The 22,852-nt window shown below is 46.5% G+C and overlaps 1 protein-coding gene across 1 annotated transcript in view; it reads right to left on the reverse strand.

Moving 5' to 3' along the window:
- Positions 1-14,462: 14,462 nt before the first annotated feature.
- CARS1 (cysteinyl-tRNA synthetase 1) overlaps positions 14,463-22,852 on the reverse strand; it is a 77,138-nt gene continuing 68,748 nt past the window's right edge. The window contains exons 20-22 of the mRNA XM_038764258.1: positions 22,192-22,251; positions 18,885-18,968; positions 14,463-14,672 (exon numbers count right to left, since the gene is read on the reverse strand). Of these exons, the coding sequence (XP_038620186.1) occupies positions 14,538-14,672; positions 18,885-18,968; positions 22,192-22,251 (279 nt within the window). The 3' untranslated portion in view covers positions 14,463-14,537. The remainder of the gene's footprint in view (positions 14,673-18,884; positions 18,969-22,191; positions 22,252-22,852) is intronic.

Consider the following 22,852-nt stretch of genomic DNA (forward strand, 5'->3'; position numbering starts at 1 on the left):
CCCCAGCGCTTAGAACAGTGCCTGGAACAGAGTAAGCGCTTAACAAATACCATCATTATTAAGGTAATTATTATGATATGGCATTGTTATGGTAAAAGCCCCCCCACCATTTCCTCAGCTTCCCTTCCCTTCCCCATCACCTCGACTGGCCCCCTTTGCTCTCCCCCCTCTCTCCCCACCCCACAGCGCTTGGGTATATATTCATATCTATAATTCTATTTATTTATATTGATTACTGTTCACTTGTTTTGATAAGAATAATAATGATGACGATGGTATTTGTTAAGCGCTTACTATGTGCCAAGCACGATTCTAAGCACTGGAGTAGATACCAGGTCATCAGGTTGTCCCATGTGGGGCTCACAGTCTTCATCCCCATTCTCCAGATGAGGTAACTGAGGCCCAGAGAAGTGAAGTGACTTGTCCAAGGTCATACCCTCCCCGGCTTTTAGACTTCCCTTCCCCACAGCACCTGTATATATGTATAGATGTTTGTACGGATTTATTACTCTATTTATTTTACTTGTACATATTTATTCTACTTATTTTATTTTGTTAATATGTTTTGTTTTGTTCTCTGTCTCCCCCTTCTAGACTGTGAGCCCACTGTTGGGTAGGGACCGTCTCTCTATGTTGCCAACTTGGACTTCCCAAGCGCTTAGTACAGTGCTCTGCACACAGTAAGCGCTCAATAAATACGATTGATTGATTGATACAGCCAAGTGGAAGATTAGAACCCATGACCTGTGACGTGTCAATATCTATAATTCTACATATATATATATATATGTATTGATGCCTGTTTACTCGTTTTGATGTCTGCCCCCCTTTTACCAATCAATCAATCGTATTTATTGAGCTCTTAGTGTGTACAGAGCACTGTACTAAGCGCTTGGGAAGTCCAAGTTGGCAACATATAGAGACGGTCCCTACCCAACAGTGGGCTCACAGTCTAGACTTGCCACCTTGCACTTCCCAAGCGCTTAGTCCAGTGCTCTGCACACAGTAAGCGCTCAATAAATACGATTGATTGATTGATTGATAGACTGCCATTGTGGGCAGGGATTGTCTCTCTTCATGGCTGAATTGCACTTTCCAAACGCTTAGTACGGTGCTCTGCACACTGTAAGCGCTCAATAAATACGATGGATTGATTGATTGATAGAAGGGGGGGAGACAGACATCAAAACGACATAAATACGCATGAAGTGTTCCATATTTTTTCAAAGCCCTACTGAGAGCTCACCTCCTCCAAGAGGCCTTCCCAGACTGAGTCCCCTTTTTCCTCTCCTCCTCCCCATCCTCCCGGCCCTACCGCCTTCCCCTCCCCACAGCCCCTGTACGGATGTTTGTACAGATTTATTACTCTATTTATATTTATTACTCTATTTATTTTCCTTGGACATATTTACTATTTTATTTATTTTGTTAATGAGATGCCTCTAGCTTTATTTCTATTTGTTCTGACGACTTTGACCCCCGTCCACGTGTTTGGTTTTGTCGTCCGTCTCCCCCTTCTAGACTGGGAGCCTGTTGTTGGGTAGGGACCATCTCTCTATGTTGCCGACTTCTACTTCCCAAGCGCTCAGTCCAGTGCTCTGCACACAGTAAGCGCTCAATAAATACGATTGATTGATTGATTGATAGACTGCGATTGTGGGCAGGGATTGTCTCTCTTCATGGCTGAATTGCACTTTCCAAACGCTTAGTACAGTGCTCTGCACACTGTAAGCGCTCAATAAATACGATGGATTGATTGATTGATAGAAGGGGGGGGAGACAGTCATGAAAACGACATAAATACGCATGAAGTGTTCCATATTTTTTCAAAGCCCTACTGAGATCTCACCTCCTCCAAGAGGCCTTCCCAGACTGAGTCCCCTTTTTCCTCTCCTCCTCCCCATCCTCCCGGCCCTACCGCCTTCCCCTCCCCACAGCCCCTGTATGGATGTTTGTACAGATTTATTACTCTATTTATATTTATTACTCTATTTATTTTCCTTGGACAGATTTACTATTTTATTTATTTTGTTAATGATGTGAGCCCACTGTTGGGTAGGGACTGTCTCTATATGTTGCCAACTTGTGCTTCCCAAGCGCTTAGTACAGTGCTCTGCACACAGTAAGCGCTCAATAAATACGATTGATGATGATGATCTACCTTTATTTCTATTTGTTCTGACGACTTTGACCCCCGTCCACGTGTTTGGTTTTGTCGTCCGTCTCCCCCTTCTAGACTGGGAGCCCACTGTTGGGTAGGGACCGTCTCTCTATGTTGCCGACTTCTACTTCCCAAGCGCTTAGTACAGTGCTCTGCACACAGTAAGCGCTCAATAAATACGACTGAATGAGTGAATGAACGTCGTGTCCTCTCCCCCACCCATGTCCCTTCCCTTCAACCATGGGAGCGACTTGGCCTAGTCGAAAAAACCCCGGGCCTTGAAGTCCCAGCACCCAGGAGAAGCAGCGTGGCTCAGTGGAAAGAGCCCGGGCTTTGGAGTCAGAGGTCATGGGTTCAAATCCCGGCTCTGCCAACTGTCGGCTGTGTGACTTTGGGCAAGTCACTTCACTTCTCTGGGCCTCAGTTCCCTCATCTGGAAAATGGGGATTAAAACTGTGAGCCCCCGGTGCGACAACCTGATTGTACTTCCTCATCACCAGTCGTATTTATTGAGCGCTTACTGTGTGCAGAGCACTGTACTAAGCACTTGGGAAGTACTTCCCAGTGCTCTGCGCACAGTAAGCGCTCAATAAATACGATTGAATGAATGAATCACTTTGTAACCTCCCCAGCGCTTAGAACAGTGCTTTGCACATAGTAAGCGCTTAACAAATGCCATCAGAATAATAATAATTCTAATCTCCACCCTGCTGCTTGTCTGTTGTGTGACCTTGGGCGAGTCACTTCACTTCTCTGGACCTCAGAGAAGCAGCGTGGCTCGGTGGAAAGAGCCCGGGCTTTGGAGTCGGAGGTCGTGGGTTCAAATCCCGGCTCCACCACTTGTCAGCTGTGTGACTTTGGGCAAGTCCTTTCACTTCTCTGGGCCTCAGTGACCTCATCTGGAAAACGGGGATGAAGACTGGGAGCCCCCCGTGGAACAACCTAATCACCTCGTAACCTCCCCAGCGCTTAGAACAGTGCTTTGCACGTAGTAAGCGCTTAATAAATGCCATTATTATTTATTTATTATTATACAATCCCTGCCCGCAGTGAGCTTACAGTCTAGTCTCATCTATCAAATGGCGATTAACACTGTGAGCCCCATGTGTGACATGGCCTTTGTCTAACCTATCTCATGTGTATCCCGGTGCTTGAAACAGTGCCTAGTAGTAATAATAATAATAATAATAATGATGATGGTATTTGTTAAGCACTTACTATGTGCAAAGCACAGTTCTAAGCGCTGGAGTAGATATAATCAATCAATCGTATTTATTGAGCGCTTACTGTGTGCAGAGCACTGGACTAAGCGCTTGGGAAGTCCAAGTTGGCAACATAGAGAGACGGTCCCTACCCAACAGTGGGCTCACAGTCTAGAAGGGGGAGACAGACAACAAAACCAAACATTAACAAAATAAAATAGATGATAGAATAGATATGTACAAGTAAAATAAATTGAGTAATAAATCCGTACAAATGTCTATACATATATCCAGGTGCTGTGGGGAGGGGAACGAGGTAAGGTGGGGGGGATGGGGAGGGGGAGGAGGAGGAGAGGAAGGAGGGGGCTCAGTCAGGGAAGGCCTCCTGGAGGAGGTGAGCTCTCAGCAGGGCCTTGAAGGGAGGAAGAGAGCGAGCTTGGTGGATGGGCAGAGGGATTGGGGGCATTCCAGGCCCGGGGGAGGACGTGGGCTGGGGGTCGATGGCGGGACGGGCGAGAACGAGGCACGGTGAGGTGGTGAGCGGCGGCAGAGGAGCGGAGGGTGCGGGCTGGGCCGGAGAAGGACAGAAGGGAGGGGAGGTAGGAGGGGGCCAGAGGATGGACAGCCTTGAATCAATCAATCGTATTTATTGAGCGCTTACTTTGTGCAGAGCACTGTAATAAGCGCTTAAGTCGAGAGTGAGGAGTTTTGGCTTGATGCGTAGGTTGACGGGCAGCCACTGGAGATTTTTGACATGCCCAGAGCGTTTCTGCACAGAGATGATCCGGGCAGCAGCGTGAAGTATAGACTGAAGCGGGAAGAGTCAGGAGGATGGGAGATCAGAGAGGAGGCCGATGCAGCCGTCCAGTGGGGAGAGGATGAGAGATTGGACCAGCGAGGGAGAGGTTTGGATGGAGAGGAAAGGGCGGATCTTGGCGATGTTGTGGAGGTGAGACACTCCCGCTCAGACGTGGCCTGTGGGGGACTTGGGATGGTTTGAGGGCCGGGATGTGGAACCCACTGTTGGGTAGGGACCGTCTGTATATGTTGCCATCTTGTACTTCCCAAGCACTTAGTCCAGTGCTCTGCACACAGTAAGCGCTCAATAAATACGATTGATTGATTGATTGACTCGGATGTGGGCCGGGACCCGGCCGCCTGCCCGCCCTGGGCCCTGAGAGACACGAGCTGGTTTGAGGGCCAGGGTATTAAAATAATCCCCCTCAGACGAGGCCCAGGGCCGAGCCGCCGGCCTTTCCCGGCCCCTGCGGAGGACCTTGGACGTCTTGAGGGCCGGGCTGTGAAGCCCCCCCCCGACAAGTGATTTCGCCAGCCCGCCCTGGCCGCCTTGGGGAACGTGGGATGATTCGAGGGCGGGATGGGAAACGCTCCCCCTCGGACGCGGCCCGGGGCCCAGTCGCCAACCCATCCCGCGAGGGACGTGGGACCGTTCGAGGGTCGGGATGTGAAACGCTCCCCTTGGGACGCGGCCCAGGGCCAAGCCACCAGCCCATCCTGGATCCTGCTGGGGGGTGACGTGGAATGGTTTGAGGGCCGGGATGTGAAACATTCCCCCCTCACATTGGGCTCAGGGCCCAGATGCCAGACCATCCTGGCCCCCGTGGAGGCCATGGGATGATCTGATCCCCTTTCAGACTGTGAGCCCACTATTGGGTAGGGACTGTCTCTATATGTTGCCACTTTGCACCTGTATATATGGATATATGTTTGTACGGATTTATTACTCTATTTATTTATTTATTTTACTTGTACATATCTATTCTATTTATTTTATTTCGTTAGTAGGTTTGGTTTTGTTCTCCGTCTCCCCCTTTTAGACTGTGAGCCCACTATCGGGTAGGGACTGTCTCTATATGTTGCCACTTTGCACCTGTATATATGGATATATGTTTGTACAGATTTATTACTCTATTTATTTATTTATTTTACTTGTACATATCTATTCTATTTATTTTATTTTGTTAGTAGGTTTGGTTTTGTTCTCCGTCTCCCCCTTTTAGACTGTGAGCCCACTATTGGGTAGGGACTGTCTCTATATGTTGCCACTTTGCACCTGTATATATGGATATATATTTGTACAGATTTATTACTCTGTTTATTTATTTTACTTGTACATATCTATTCTATTTATTTTATTTTGTTAGTAGGTTTGGTTTTGTTCTCTGTCTCCCCCTTTTAGACTGTGAGCCCACTATTGGGTAGGGACTGTCTCTATATGTTGCCACTTTGCACCTGTATATATGGATATATGTTTGTACAGATTTATTACTCTATTTATTTATTTATTTTACTTGTACATATCTATTCTATTTATTTTATTTTGTTAGTAGGTTTGGTTTTGTTCTCCGTCTCCCCCTTTTAGACTGTGAGCCCACTATTGGGTAGGGACTGTCTCTATATGTTGCCACTTTGCACCTGTATATATGGATATATGTTTGTACAGATTTATTACTCTATTTATTTATTTATTTTACTTGTACATATCTATTCTATGTATTTTATTTTGTTAGTATGTTTGGTTTTGTTCTCTGTCTCCCCCTTTTAGACTGTGAGCCCACTGTCGGGTAGGGACCGTCTCTATATGTTGCCACTTTGCACCTGTATATATGGATATATGTTTGTACAGATTTATTACTCTATTTATTCATTTTACTTGTACATATCTATTCTATTTATTTTATTTTGTTAGTATGTTTGGTTTTGTTCTCTGTCTCCCCCTTTTAGACTGTGAGCCCACTATTGGGTAGGGACTGTCTCTAGATGTTGCCACTTTGCACCTGTATATATGGATATATGTTTGTACAGATTTATTACTCTGTTTATTTATTTTACTTGTACATATCTATTCTATTTATTTTATTTCGTTAGTAGGTTTGGTTTTGTTCTCCGTCTCCCCCTTTTAGACTGTGAGCCCACTATTGGGTAGGGACTGTCTCTATATGTTGCCACTTTGCACCTGTATATATGGATATATGTTTGTACAGATTTATTACTCTATTTATTTATTTATTTATTTTACTTGTACATATCTATTCTATTTATTTTATTTTGTTAGTAGGTTTGGTTTTGTTCTCTGTCTCCCCCTTTTAGACTGTGAGCCCACTGTTGGGTAGGGACCGTCTCTAGATGTTGCCACTTTGTACTTCCCAAGCGCTTAGTCCGGTGCTGTGCGCACAGTCAGCGCTCAATAAATACGATTGATGAGGATGATGAGGGCCGGGATGTGAAAAACTCCCCCTCAGACCAGGCCCGAGACCCAGTCACTCAGCCTGTCCTGGCCCCGTGGGGGCCGGGGGACAGTTCGAGGGCCGATATGTGAAACTCTCCCCCTCAATCCATCAATCAATTAATCAATCGTATTTATCGAGCGCTTACTGCGTGCAGAGCACTGGACTGAGCGTTTGGGAAGTCCAAGTTGGCAACATACAGAGACGGTCCCTACCCAACAGTGGGCTCACAGTCTAGAAGTCTATTATTATTATTATTATTATTATTATTACCGAGGCAAACTGACCCTCCAGCAGTTCTGGATTGCCCCGTGGGCCTCCCCCCGCCCTCCGCTAGACACCCCAAGATCGGTGGCGTCGTCTTCAGTTCGCCTTACCTCTAAATCTCCCCATGTCCGTCTCTCCCGTTGGCACAGAAGGGCTCTGTAGGAAACGTCCGCTGTCCTTTTCCCAATGCTCAGCACAGCGTGCCGCGCTCGTCGCCGCAGTAGAGTGGCACCGCGCTCTCCCAGGAGCTTAGTACAGTGCTCTGCACCTAGGAAGCGCTCATTAAAGACCACCGCTGGACTCTGCCCCGCCTCGCCACCGAGCCCACCCCGGTGGCACCCGGGCTGGGAGATTAGAACCCGTTACCCTGCCCCGCCTCGTGAGCCCGCGGCCGCTCCAGACTCCACCTCTCTCTGCCAGGCACCGATTAGGCCCCATCGCCCCCACCACCCTTGTCTGCCGTGTGGCCTTGGATGGTATTTGTTAGTAAGCGCTTACTATGTGCCAAGCACTGTTCTAAGCGCTGGGGGGGATACAAGGTGATCAGGTTGTCCCACCAGGGGCTCACAGTCTTCATCCCCATTTTCCAGATGAGGGAACTGAGGCCCAGAGAAGTGAAGTGACTTCCCCAAGGTCACACAGCTGACAAGTGGCGGAGCCGGGATTCGAACCCAAGCCCGGGCTCTTTCCACTGAGCCACGCTGCTTCTCTACTTCTACTTCTGGACAAGTCACTTCACTTCTCAGGGCCTCAGTTCCCTCATCTGCGAAGTGGGGATGGACACTGTGAGCCCCACGTGGGACAGGGACCGTGTCCAACCCGCTTTGCTGGGATCCACCCCACTGTTGGGTAGGGACCGTCTCTCTATGTTGCCAACTTGGACTTCCCAAGCGCTTAGTCCAGTGCTCTGCACACAGTAAGCGCTCAATAAATACCGTTGAATGAATGAATGAATAATAATAATGATGGCATTTATTAAGCGCTTACCTGTGTGCAAAGCACAGTTCAAAGCGCTGGGGAGGTTACAAGGTGATCAGGTTGTCCCACGGGGGGCTCACAGTGAGCCCACTGTTGGGTAGGGACCGTCTCTAGATGTTGCCAACTTGGACTTCCCAAGTGCTTAGTCCAGTGCTCTGCACACAGTAAGCGCTCAATAAATACGATTGAATGAATGAATGAAAAGCCCTCCCTCCTCAAATCCGACAGACAGTTACTCTCCTCTACAGTACTCTACACACAGTAAGCGCTCAATACGATTGAATGAATAGGGACCGTCTCTATATGTTGCCAACTTGTAGTTCCCAAGCGCTTAGTACAGTGCTCTGCACACAGTAAGCGCTCAATAAATACGATTGAATGAATAGGGACCGTCTATATGTTGCGAACTTGTACTTCCCAAGTACTTAATACAGTGCCCTGCACACAGTAGGCACTCAATAAATACGATTGAATGAATAGGGACCGTCTCTAGATGTTGCCAACTTGGACTTCCCAAGCGCTTAGTTCAGTGCTCTGCACACAGTAGGCGCTCAATAAATACAATTGAATGAATGAATAATGAATAATGAATGAATGAATGAATGAATGAATGAATAAATGAATAATAATAATGATAGCATTTATTAAGCGCTTACCACCTGCAAAGCACTGTTCTAAGCGCTGGGGAGGTTACAAGGTGATCAGGTTGTCCCACGGGGGGCTCACAGTCTTCATCCCCATTTTACAGATGAGGGAACTGAGGCACAGAGAAGTCAAGTGACTTGCCCAAAGTCACACAGCTGACAGTTGGCGGAGCCGGGATTTGAACCCATGACCTCTGACTCCAAACCACGGGCTCTTTCCACTGAGCCACGCTTGTAACCTCCCCGGTGTTTAGAACAGTGCTTGCACATAGTAAGCGCTCAATAAATACAATTGAATGAATGAATGAATGAATCAATCAATCAATCGTACTTATTGAGCACTTACTTTGTGCAAAGCACTGTACTAAGCGCTTGGGAAGTACAAGTTGGCAACATATAGAGACAGTCCCTACCCAACAGTGGGCTCACAGTCAATGAATGAATGAAGTAAGCGCTTAACAAATGCCATTATTATTATCATTATTATTATTATTAAGTGACTTGCCCAAAGTCACACAGTTGACAATTGGCGGAGCCGGGATTTGAACCCATGTCCTCCGACTCCAAAGCCCGGGCTCTTTCCACCGAGCCGCGCTGAACAAATACCATAATTATTATTATTATACGCTCCCTCTATTCACCCCTCCCTCATCCCCACAGCCCTTATTCATTCATTCGATCGCATTTATTGAGCGCTTACTACGTGCAAAGCACTGTTCTAAGCGCTGGGGGGGGATACAAGGGGATCAGGTTGTCCCACGCGGGGCTCACAGTCTTAATGCCCATTTTCCAGATGAGGTCACTGAGGCCCAGAGAAGTGACTTGCCCAAAGTCACACGGCTGACCATTGGCAGAGCCGGGATTCGAACCCATGGCCTCTGACTCCAAAGCCCGGGCTCTTCCCACTGAGCCACGCCGCTTCTCTATGTCCCGAGCCCTAAGAGATTAATGTCTGTCTCCCTCTCTATCAATCAATCGTATTTATTGAGCGCTTACTGCGTGCAGAGCACTGTACTAAGCGCTTGGGAAGCACAAGTTGGCAACACATAGAGACGGTCCCTACCCAACAGTGGGCTCACGGTCTAGAAGGTTACGGTCTCTAGACTGTAAGCTCCCTGTGGGCAGGGACTGCGTCTACCAACTGTTATATCGTGCTCTCCCAAGCACTTAGTACAGTGCTCTGTACACAGTAAGTGCTCAATAAATGTCATTAATGGATCGCAGAGGGGCCACCGAGCTCCTGTCATTTATTTTGTCATTTATTTCGTTAAGCCATCATTATTATTATTTTAATGGTGGTCTTCCCCTGCGACTGTAAGCTACCTGAGGGTAGGGAACGCGTCCGACTCTGTTGTAGACAGCGCTCAATATTATATTGCCATATTGTATGCTCCCAAGAGCTTAGTACAGTGCCCCTGCGCCCATTAAGCGCTCAATAAATGATCGAGTCCCTCTGGGCCCCAAGACGGATCCCATTCTAGACTGCGAGCCCACTGTTGGGTAGGGACCGTCTCTATATGTTGCCAACCTGTACTTCCCAAGCGCTTAGTACAGTGCTCTGCACACAGTAAGTGCTCAATAAATATGATTGATTGATTGATTTTACTTGTATATATCTATCCTATTTATTTTATTTTGTTAGTATGTTTGGTTTTGTTCTCTGTCTCCCCCTTTTAGACTGTGAGCCCACCGTTGGGTAGGGACTGTCTCTAGATGTTGCCAATTTGTACTTCCCAAGCGCTTAGTACAGTGCTCTGCACATAGTGAGCGCTCAATAAATACGATTGATGATGATGACGATTGATTCAGTCATTCATTCAATCATATTTATTGAGTGTTTACTGTGTGCAGAGCACTGTATTAAGCGCCTGGGAGGGTAGGGGAAGCAGCGTGGCTCAGTGGAAAGAGCCCGGGCTTTGGAGTCAGAGGTCATGGGTTCAAATCCCGGCTCCGCCACTTGTCAGCTGGGTGATGTTGGGCAAGTCACTTCACTTCTCGGGGCCTCAGTTCCCTCATCTGTAAAATGGGGATGAAGACTGGGAGCCCCTCGGGGGACAACCTGATTACCTTGTACCTACCCCAGTGCTCAGAACAGTGCTTTGCACATAGTAAGCGCTTAACAAATACCAATATTATTATTATTATCATTATTATTATTAAAATACGAAAATAAACAGTGACATTCCCCGCCCGCAGCAGCCGGGCTCTGGAAAGGGAACTGCTCTTCCCTTCCCACCCTTTATCAATCAATCAATCGTATTTATTGAGCGCTTACTGTGTGCAGAGCACTGTACTAAGCGCTTGGGAAGTACAAGTCGGCAACACATAGAGACAGTCCCTACCCAACAGCGGGCTCACAGACTGTCTCTCTATGTTGCCAACTTGTACTTTCCAAGCGCTTAGTACAGTGCTCTGCACACAGTAAGCGCTCAATAAATACGATTGATTGACTGATTGATTATACAAGTAGAGATGCTTTAGAGTCTAAAATTCAGACATTAATATAGATAATATATTGAGAAGCATCGTGGCCTAGTGGCTAGAGCCCGGGCCTGGGAATCAGAAGGACCTGGGTTCTAATTCTGACTCTTCCACTTATCTGCCGTGTGACCACGGGCAAGTCACTTCACTTCTCTATAATAATGATAATGATGGCATTTATTGAGCGCTTACTATGTGCAAAGCACTGTTCTAAGCGCTGGGGAGGTTACAAGGTGATCAGGTTGTCCCACGGGGGGCTCACAGTCTTCATCCCCATTTTCCAGATGAGGGAACTGAGGCCCAGAGAAGTTGACTCGCCCAAAGTCACACAGCTGGCAATTGGCAGAGCCGGGATTTGAACCCATGACCTCTGACTCCGAAGCAAATATATGTATATATGTTTGTACATATTTATTACTCTATTTATTTATTTAATTTGTGCATATCTATTCTATTTATTTTATTTTGTTAGTATGTTTGGTTTTGTTCTCTGTCTCCCCCTTTTAGACTGTGAGCCCACTGTTGGGTAGGGACTGTCTCTCTATGTTGCCAACTTGTACTTCCCAAGTGCTTAGTACAGTGCTGTGCACACAGTAAGCGCTCAATAAATATGATTGATTGATTGATTGATTGATTGAAGCCGAAGCCCGGGCTCTTTCCACTGAGCCACGCTGCTTCTCAATATATTATCTATATTAATGTCTGAATTTTTAGACTGTGAGCCCACTGTTGGGTAGGGACCGTCTCTATATGTTGCCGACTTGGACTTCCCAAGCGCTTAGTCCAGTGCTCTGCACACAGTAAGCGCTCAATAAATACGATTGATGATGATGATCCCCCTCTAGACTGTAAGCTTATTGTGGATGGGAAATGTGTTTGTTATACCGTATTCTCTCAAGCGCTTAGTATAGTGCTCGCCACATTGTAAGCTTTCAATAAAGCAGCGGGGAAGCAGTGTGGCTCAATGGAAAGAGCCCGGGCTTGGAAGTCAGAGGTCCTGGGTTCAAATCCCGGCTCCGCCAATTGTCAGCTGGGTGACTTTGGGCAAGTCCCTTCATTCATTCATTCATTCATTCATTCAATCGTATTTATTGAGCGCTTACTGTGTGCAGAGCACTGGACTAAGTGCTTGGGAAGTACAAGTTGGCCACATCTAGAGATTCATTCATTCATTCAATCGTATTTATTGAGCGCTTACTGTGTGCAGAGCACTGGACTAAGCGCTTGGGAAGTACAAGTTGGCAACATATAGAGATTCATTCATTCAATCGTATTTATTGAGCGCTTACTGTGTGCAGAGCACTGTACTAAGCGCTTGGGAAGTACAAGTTGGCAACATATAGAGATGGTCCCTACCCAACAGTGGGCTCACAGGCTAGAAGTCTTCACTTCTCTGGGCCTCAGTTCCCTCATCTGGAAAATGGGAATGAAGACTGTGAGCCCCCCGTGGGACAATCTGATCACCTTGTATCCTCCCCAGCGCTTAGAACAGTGCTTTGCACATAGTAAGCGCTTAACAAATGCTATCATTACTATTATTATTATATATATGATTGATTCCCTGTGCCTCAGTGACCTCATCTGTAAAATGGGGATGAAGACTGTGAGCCCCCCGTGGGACAATCTGATCACCTTGTATCCTCCCTGGCGCTTAGAACAGTGCTTTGCACATAGTAAGCACTTAACAAATGCTATCATTATTATTATTGTATATATGATTGATTCCCTGCTCAGTGACCTCATCTGTAAAATGGGGATGAAGACTGTGAGCCCCCCGTGGGACAATCTGATCACCTTGTATCCTCCCTGGCGCTTAGAACAGTGCTTTGCACATAGTAAGCACTTAACAAATGCTATCATTATTATTATTGTATATATGATTGATTCCCTGTGCCTCAGTGACCTCATCTGTAAAATGGGGATGAAGACTGTGAGCCCCCCGTGGGACGATCTGATCACCTTGTATCCTCCCTGGCGCTTAGAACAGTGCTTTGCACATAGTAAGCGCTTAACAAATGCTATCATTATTATTATTATTGTATATATGATTGATTCCCTGTGCCTCAGTGACCTCATCTGTAAAATGGGAATGAAGACTGCGAGCCCCCTGTGGGACAATCCGATCACCTTGTATCCTCCCCGGCGCTTAGAACAGTGCTTTGCACATAGTAAGTGCTTAACAAATGCTATTTTTATTATTATATATATATGATCATCTCCCCCTCGTCCCCCTCTCCATCCCCCTCATCTTACCTCCTTCCCTTCCCCACAGCACCTGTATATATGTATATATGTTTGTACATATTTATTACTCTATTTATTTATTTTACTTGTACATATCTATTTTATTTTGTTAATATGTTTGGTTTTGTTCTCTGCCTCCCCCTTCTAGACTGTGAGCCCACTGTTGGGTAGGGACTGTCTCTACATGTTGCCAACTTGGACTTCCCAAGCGCTTAGTACAGTGCTCTGCACACAGTAAGCGCTCAATAAATACGATTGATGATGATTGATTCCCTGTGCCTCAGTTACCTCGTCTGTAAAATGGGGATTAATGCTGTGAGCCCCATGTGGGACATGGACTGAGTCCAACTTCGTATCTACCCCTATTTAGAAGTTTCTTCTTCTTCTTTCTTCTTCAACTCCCTTCTGCTTCCATTTCCTTTTCTCATCTCCCGCCCCCCCCCCCCAGCCCCACAGCACTGTGATAAATGTGATTTATTCATTTATATTCATTCATTCATTCAATCGTATTTATTGAGCACTTACCGTGTGCAGAGCACTTTACTAAGCGCTTAATATTAATATGTCTCCCCTCTAGACTGTGAGTTCGTTGTGGGCAGGGAATGCCTGCTATATATGGGAAGCAGTGTGGCTCAGTGGAAAGAGCCCGGGCTTTGGAGTCCGAGGTCATGGGTTCAAATCCCTACTCCGCCACTTGTCAGCTGGGTGACTTTGGGCCTCTGGGCCTCAGTTCCCTCATCTGGAAAATGGGACAAATATCATCATTATTATCATTCTCTTCTAGATTGTGAACCCGTTGTTGGGTAGGGACCATCTCTATATGTTGCCAACTTGTACTTCCCAAGCGCTTAGTACACAGTAAGTGCTCAATAAATACGGTTGAATGAATGAAAATCATTATTATTATCTGAAAAATGTGGATTAAAGCTGGGAGCCCCATGTGGGACAAATTGTGTCCAAATTGATTCATTTGTATCTCCTCCTGCGCTTACTACAGTGTCTGGTACACAGTAAGTGCTTAATAATAATGATGGCATTTATTAAGTGCTTACTATGTGCACAGCACTGTTCTAAGCGCTGGGGAGGTTACAAGGTGATCATGTTGTCCCACGGGGGGTTAGGGTTAGGGTTCGTTCGTTCGGCTCGTGGGGAGGACTTCCCAAGCGCTTAGTCCAGTGCTCTGCACACAGTAAGTGCTCAATAATTATGACTGATTGATTGACAGGCGGCAGGCGGGATTCGGAACGAGTTTATTGGGGCGTCGAGCGAGGATCGGGGGGGGGGGGTCTGGGGTCCGGGACGGAGTCGGGCTTCAGACGGGGCCTCCGTTCTGGACCATCTGCAGATATTCCTTATAGAGCTTCTCCTGCAGCTCGTACTGCTTCCTCAGTTTCTTGGCCTGGCCCTTGCTCAGCTCCTTGCCCTCCGCGTCGTGGGTGGGGAAACCCTGCAACACAGAGCGCCCGCGTCCATCACCCCTCCGCCCCCGCCGGCCGCCTCCCTTTCGGGGCCAGGGGCCACAGTCGGCCCTCTGGCCTCTCCCCTCTCGCCCCGACCTCCGGCCAACAACGCCCTCCTTCCTCAAATCAATCAATAAATCAAATTTATTGAGCGCTTACTGTGTGCAGAGCACTGGGAGTCCAAGTTGGCAACATAGAGAGACGGTCCCTACCCCACAGTGGGCTCACAGGCTAGAAGGGGGAGACAGACAACAAAGCCAAACGTACTAACAAAATAAAATCAATCAATCGTATTTATTGAGTGCTTACTGTGTGCCGAGCACTGGACTAAGCACTTGGGAAGGCCAACTGGGCAACATAGAGAGACGGTCCCTACCCGACAGCGGGCTCACAGTCTAGAAGGGGGAGACAGACAACAAAGCCAAACATACTAACAAAATAAAATCAATCAATCAATCAATCAATCGTATTTATTGAGCGCTTCCTGTGTGCAGAGCACTGGACTAAGCGCTTGGGAAGTCCAAGTTGGCAACATAGAGAGACGGTCCCTACCCGACAGCGGGCTCACAGTCTAGAAGGGGGAGACAGACAACAAAGCCAAACGTACTAACAAAATAAAATCAATCAATCCATCAATCGTATTTATTGAGCGCTTCCTGTGTGCAGAGCACTGGACTAAGCACTGGGAAGGCCAAGTTGGTAACATAGAGAGACGGTCCCTACCCAACAGTGGGCTCACAGTCTAGAAGGGGGAGACAGACGACAAAACCAAACATACTAACAAAATAAAAATCAATCAATCAACCGTATTTATTGAGCGCTTGCTGTGTGCAGAGCACTGGACTAAGCGCTTGGGAAGCCCAAGTTGGCAACATCTAGAGACGGTCCCTACCCGACAGCGGGCTCACAGTCTAGAAGGGGGAGACAGACAACAAAGCCAAACGTACTAACAAAATAAAATCAATCAATCCATCAATCGTATTTATTGAGCGCTTCCTGTGTGCAGAGCACTGGACTAAGCACTGGGAAGGCCAAGTTGGTAACATAGAGAGACGGTCCCTACCCAACAGTGGGCTCACAGTCTAGAAGGGGGAGACAGACGACAAAACCAAACATACTAACAAAATAAAAATCAATCAATCAACCGTATTTATTGAGCGCTTGCTGTGTGCAGAGCACTGGACTAAGCGCTTGGGAAGCCCAAGTTGGCAACATCTAGAGACGGTCCCTACCCGACAGCGGGCTCACAGTCTAGAAGGGGGAGACAGACAACAAAGCCAAATGTACTAACAAAATAAAATCAATCAATCCATCAATCGTATTTATTGAGCGCTTCCTGTGTGCAGAGCACTGGACTAAGCGCTTGGGAAGGCCAAGTTGGCAACAGAGAGACGGTCCCTACCCAACAGTGGGCTCACAGGCTAGACTGTAAGCTCTTTGTGGGCAGGGGACACATCTACTAAGTCAGGGAAGCAGCATGGCTCAGTGGAAAGAGCCCGGGCTTTGGAGTCAGGGGTCGTGGGTTCAAATTCCGGCCCCACCACTTGTCAGCTCTGTGACTTTGGGCAAGTCACTTCACTTCTCTGGGCCTCAGTTTCCTCATCTTGAAAATGGGGATGAAGACTGTGAGTCCCCCGTGGGACAACCTGATCCCCTTGTAACCTCCCCAGCGCTTGGAACAGTGCTTTGCACATAGTAAGCGCTTAACAAATACCACTATTATTATTATTATTACAATGAGGCGGAACCAGGCACCGTGACCCCTGGGACTCAATGACATGGGGCCCCAGTTGCCACAGAGGATCCGGGTGGTCGCCGGGGAGAAAGGGAGACTGAAATAAATGTATTTATTATTTCTATTAATGTCTGTCTCCCTCTCTAGACTGTAAGCTCATTGTGGGCATGGAATGTGTCTGCTATATTGTTCTCTTGTCCCCTCCCAAGCGCTTAGTACAGTGTTCTGCCCACAGTATTATCATCATCTTCTAGACTGTGAGCCCGCGGTCGGGTAGGGACCATCTCTAGATGTTGCCAACTTGTACTTCCCAAGCGCTTAGTACAGTGCTCTGCTCACAGTAAGCGCTCAATAAATACAATTGAATGAATGAATGAATCCTGCCCACAGCACCTGTATATATGTTTGTACGTATTTATTACTCTATTTTATTTGTACGTATTTATTCTATTTTATTTTGTTAATATGTTTTGTTTTGTCGTCTGTCTCCCCCTCCTAGACTGTGAGCCCGCTGTTGGGTAGGGACCGTCTCTCTATGTCGCCGACTTGGACTTCCTAAGCGCTTAGTACAGTGCTCTGCACACAGTAAGTGCTCCATAAATACGATTGAATGAATGAATGAATCCTCCCCACAGCACCTGTATATATGTATATGTTTGTATGTATTTACTACTCTATTTTATTGGTACATATTTATTCTATTTTATTTTGTGAATATGTTTTGTTTTGTTGTCTGTCTCCCCCACCTAGACTGTGAGCCCACTGCTGGGTAGCGACTGTCTCTAGATGATGCCCACTTGGACTTCCAAGCGCTTAGTACAGTGCTCTGCACACAGTAAGCACTCAATAAATACGATTGATTGATTGATTGATTGATTGATTGATTGTGAGCCCGCTGTTGGGTAGGGACCGTCTCTATATGTTGCAGCCTTGGACTTCCCAAGCGTTTAGTCCAGTGCTCTGCACACAGTCTGCGCTCAATAAATACGATTGAATGAATGAATGAATCCTCTCCACAGCACCTGTATATATGTATATATGTTTGTACTTATTTATTACTCTATTTTATTGGTATGTATTTATTCTATTTTATTTTGTTAATATGTTTTGTTTTTTTGTCTGTCTCCCCCTCCTAGACTGTGAGCCCGCTGTTGGGTAGGGACCGTCTCTAGATGTTGCCAACTTGTCCTTCCCAAGCGCTTAGTCCAGTGCTCTGCACACAGTAAGTGCTCAATAAATACGATTGAATGAATGAATCAATCAATCAATCGTATTTATTGAGCGCTTACTGTGTGCGGAGCACTATACTAAGCGCTTGGGAAGTACAAGTTGGCAACATGTAGAGACAGTCCCTACCCAACAGTGGGCTCACAGTCTAGAAGGGGGAGACAGAGAACAAAACACAACACATTAACAAAATGAAATAAATAGAATAGATATGGACAAGTAAAATAGAGTAATATTTGAATCAATCAATCGTATTTATTGAGCGCTTACTGTGTGCAGAGCACTATACTAAGCGCTTGGGAAGTACAAGTTGGCAACATGTAGAGACGGTCCCTACCCAACAGTGGGCTCACAGTCTAGAAGGGGGAGACAGAGAACAAAACACAACATATTAACAAAATAAAATAAATAGAATAGATATGTACAAGTAAAATAAATAAATAAATATTTGAATCAATCAATCGTATTTACTGAGTGCTTACTGTGTGCAGGGCACTGTACTAAGCACTTGGGAAGTACAAGTTGGCAACATATAGAGACAGTTCCTACCCAACAGTGGGCTCACAGTCTGAAAGAATGAATGAATTTGAATCAATGAAATACCAAAATTATTATTATTATTATTATCTGGCTGTCGGTCTGCCTCTTCCACGTTTTCCCTGGACTTTTCCTAGCACTAGTGTCGTCTCCAGTCAATCGTATTTATCGTATCGTATCGTACGTATCGTATCGTACGATATCGTATCGTATCATATCGTCTCCAGAGAATTAGCCCTCCTGACGACGGGGCCAAAACACGCTCATCTAAGTCACGTATCGTACGATATCGTATCGTATCATATCGTCTCCAGAGAATTAGTCCTCTTGACGACGGGGCCAAAACACGCTCATCTAAGTCACGTATCGTACTATATCGTATCGTATCATATCGTCTCCAGAGAATTAGTCCTCTTGACGACGGGGCCAAAACACGCTCATCTAAGTCAAGTTAGGCGCTCAGTAAATACGATCAGGACCAGCCTCTCCTGGGCTACGGGGATGCCCATCACCCGGCCGGCTGCGCGGCGAGGTGGGCGAGCGGGGAAGCCGGCCGTCCGGCTGACGGGCATCCCCGCAGCCCAGGAGAGGCTGGTCCTGTTGGTATTTATTGAGCGCTTAACTCGACTTAGACCCCTGCCCGTTTCCCTGAGGATCGCGGTGGGCTTCCGGGGGGTCAGCGGGGCCGCGGGGCACTCACGTTTTCGTCGAACATCGAGTACTTGTCCCCCTCCGCCAGGAACAGCTCATTTGGGGGGGTCTTCATCTTGGCCAGCTTAGCAGCCTGAGGGAGAGGCAGGAACAGCCGGTTATGGGGGTTCACCCCACTCTCGATCCCGTCCATCTCGGGACGCTCTCCCCCTTCATACAATCATAACGGCATTTATTAAGCACTTACTATACGCAAAGCACCGTTCTAAGCGCTGGGGGGGTTACAAGGTGATCAGGTTGTCCCACCGGGGGCTCACGGTCTTCATCCCCATTTTCCAGATGAGGGAACTGAGGCCCAGAGAAGTGAAGCTCTCCCCCTTCTAGACTGTGAGCCCACTTTTGGGTAGGGACCGTCTCTATATGTTGCCAATTTGGACTTCCCAAGCGCTTAGGCCAGTGCTCTGCACACAGTAAGCGCTCAATAAATACGATTGATTGATTGATTGAATGAATTCAATCATCTTTATTGAGCACTTACTCTGTGCAAAGCGAGACCTTCCCGGAGTAAACCTTCTTTTCTTTTCTTCTACTCTTACTGTGTGCAAAGCGAGAGCTTCCCTGACTAAACCATCTCTATATGTTGCCAACTTGGACTTCCCAAGCGCTTAGTCCAGTGCTCTGCACACAGTAAGCGCTCAATAAATACGATTGATTGATTGAATGAATTCAATCATCTTTATTGAGCGCTTACTGTGTGCAAAGCGAGACCTTCCCAGATTAAACCTTCTTTTCTTTTCTTCTACTCTTACTGTGTGCAAAGCGAGAGCTTCCCCGACTAAACCGTCTCTATATGTTGCCAATTTGGACTTCCCAAGCACTTAGTCCAGTGCTCTGCACACAGTAAGCACTCAATAAATAAGATTAATTGATTGAATGAATGAATGAATTCAATCATCTTTATTGAGCGCTTACTGTGTGCAAAGCAAGACCTTCCCGGAGTAAACCTTTTTTTCTTTTCTTGTACTCTTACTGTGTGCAAAGCGAGAGCTTCCCTGACTAAACCGTCTCTATATGTTGCCAATTTGGACTTCCCAAGCGCTTAGTCCAGTGCTCTGCACACAGTAAGCGCTCAATAAATACGATTGAATGAATGAATGAATTCCGTCATCTTTATTGAGCGCTTAATGTGTGCAAAGCGAGACCTTCCCGGAGTAAACCTTTTTTTCTTTTCTTCTACTCTTACTGTGTGCAAAGCAAGAGCTTCCCTGACTAAACTGTCTCTATATGTTGCCAGTTTGGACTTCCCAAGAGCTTAGCCCAGTGCTCTGCACACAGTAAGCGCTCAATAAATATGACTGAATAAATGAATAAATTCAATCATCTTTATTGAGCACTTACTGTGTGCAAAGCGAGACCTTCCCGGAGTAAACCTTCTTTTCTTTTCTTCTACTCTTACTGTGTGCAAAGCGAGAGCTTCCCTGACTAAACCATCTCTATATGTTGCCAATTTGGACTTCCCAAGTGCTTAGTCCAGTGCTCTGCACACAGTAAGCGCTCAATAAATATGATTGAAAGAATGAAAGAATGAATTCAATCATCTTTATTGAGCGCTTACTGTGTGCAAAGCAAGACCTTCTCAGAGTAAACCTTCTTTTCTTTTCTTCTACTCTTACTTTGTGCAAAGCGAGAGCTCCCCCGACTAAACCGTCTCTATATGTTGCCAATTTGTACTTCCCAAGCGCTTAGTCCAGTGCTCTGCACACAGTAAGCACTCAATAAATAAGATTAATTGATTGAATGAATGAATGAATTCAATCATCTTTATTGAGCGCTTACTGTGTGCAAAGCGAGACCTTCCCGGAGTAAACCTTCTTTTCTTTTCTTCTACTCTTACTGTGTGCAAAGCGAGAGCTTCCCTGACTAAACCGTCTCTATGTGTTGCCAATTTGGACTTCCCAAGCGCTTAGTCCAGTGCTCTGCACACAGTAAGCGCTCAATAAATACGACTGAATGAATGAATAAATTCAATCATCTTTATTGAGCACTTACTGTCTGCAAAGCGAGACGTTCCCGGAGTAAACCTTCTTTTCTTTTCTCTTCTTCTACTCTTACTGTGTGCAAAGCGAGAGCTTCCCTGACTAAACCGTCTCTATATGTTGCCAATTTGGACTTCCCAAGCGCTTAGTCCAGTGCTCAGCACACAGTAAGCATTTAATAAATACGATTAATTGATTGAAGGAATTCAATCATCTTTATTGAGCACTTACTGTGTGCAAAGCAAGAGCTTCCCTGACTAAACCTTCTTTTCTTTTCTTCTACTCCTCTAGACTGTGAGCCCACTGTTGGGTAGGGACTGTCTCTATCTGTTGCCAACTTGGACTTCCCAAGCGCTTAGTATAGTGCTCTGCACACATTAAGCGCTCAATAAATACGATTGATTGATTGAAGTGACTTGCCCAAAGTCACCCAGCTCACAATTGGCGGAGCCGGGATTTGAACCCATGACCTCGGACTCCCAAGCCCGGGTTCTTTCCACAGAGCCACGCTGCTTCTCATTTATTCATTCATTCAATCATATTTATTGAGCGCTTCCTGTGTGCAGAGCACTGTACTAAGCGCTTGGGAAGTACAAGCCGGCAACATACAGAGACGGTTTAGTCAGGGAAGCTCTCGCTTTGCACACAATAAGCGCTAATTAAATACGATAAGCCCACTGATGGGGAGGGACTGTCTCTACGTGTCTATGTGTTGCCAACTTGTCCTTCCCAAGCGCTTAGTCCAGTGCTCGGCACACAGTCAGCGCTCAATAAATACGACTGATTGATTGACTGAATGAATGAATTAAATACGATTGACGGAGTGACTGATTGATAACTTCCCGCTTCTTCGTTTCCACGCCCGCCAACTGTCAGGCTGTACCCTCCCCAAGCGCTTAGTACAGTGCTCTGCCCACAGGAAGCACCCAGCGCTTAGAACATCATCATCAATCGTATTTATTGAGCGCTTACTACGTGCAGGGCACTGGACTAAGCGCTTGGGAAGTACAAATTGGCAACATATAGAGACCATCCCTACCCAACGGTGGGCTCACAGTCTAAAAGGGGGAGACAGAGAACAGAACCAAATATACTAACAAAATAAAATAAATAGAATAGCTATGCACAAGCAAAATAGAGTAATAAATATGTACAAACATATATACATGTGCTTTGCACATAGTAAGCGCTTAATAAATGCCATCGTTATTATTACTCCGGAGCGATTAATAACCTCCCGCCTCGGCCTGCTTGCTTCCACAGCAATGGAGGGAGGACTGGGACGTCCTCCATGGGCCGTGCCCCCCCGTGCCCGCTTACTTCTTGTTCTTGCTTCTTCCTGGCCGCCTCGTCCTTCCTCCTCCTCTTCTCCTCTTCAGCCTGGAAAACCGCCACAGTGTCCATCCCATCCCCACGGCAACGGGTGGGGGGCACTGAGGCGGACGGGAAGGGGGTCTTGCGCGCCCGGATGGGGAAGGGGCTTGGGCCGTCCCAATTTGGCGACCTTCCTTGCCCACCCGTCGGGCCTGCTCTATCCCATCCCCCCGATTTGGGCGGGGACTTCCCAAGCGCTTAGTACAGTGCTCTGCACACCGTAAGCGCTCAAAAAATACGACTGAATGAATGAATATTTATTACTCTATTTTACTTGTACATATTCTATTCATTTTGTTAATATGTTTTGTTTTGTCGTCTGTCTCCCCCTTCTAGACTGTGAACCCACTGTTGGGGAGGGACCGTCTCTATATGTTGCCAACTTGGACTTCCCAAGCGCTTAGTACAGTGCTCTGCACACCGTAAGCGCTCAATAAATACGATTGAATGAATGAATATTTATTACTCTATTTTACTTGTACATATTTATTCTATTCATTTTGTTCATAGGTTTTGTTTTGTTGTCTGTCTCCCCCTTCTAGACCGTGAACCCGCTGTTGGGGAGGGACCGTCTCTATATGTTGCCAACTTGGACTTCCCAAGCGCT

This window comes from Tachyglossus aculeatus, chromosome 22 (genome assembly GCF_015852505.1).
Source record: "Tachyglossus aculeatus isolate mTacAcu1 chromosome 22, mTacAcu1.pri, whole genome shotgun sequence".
NCBI lineage: Eukaryota > Metazoa > Chordata > Mammalia > Monotremata > Tachyglossidae > Tachyglossus > Tachyglossus aculeatus.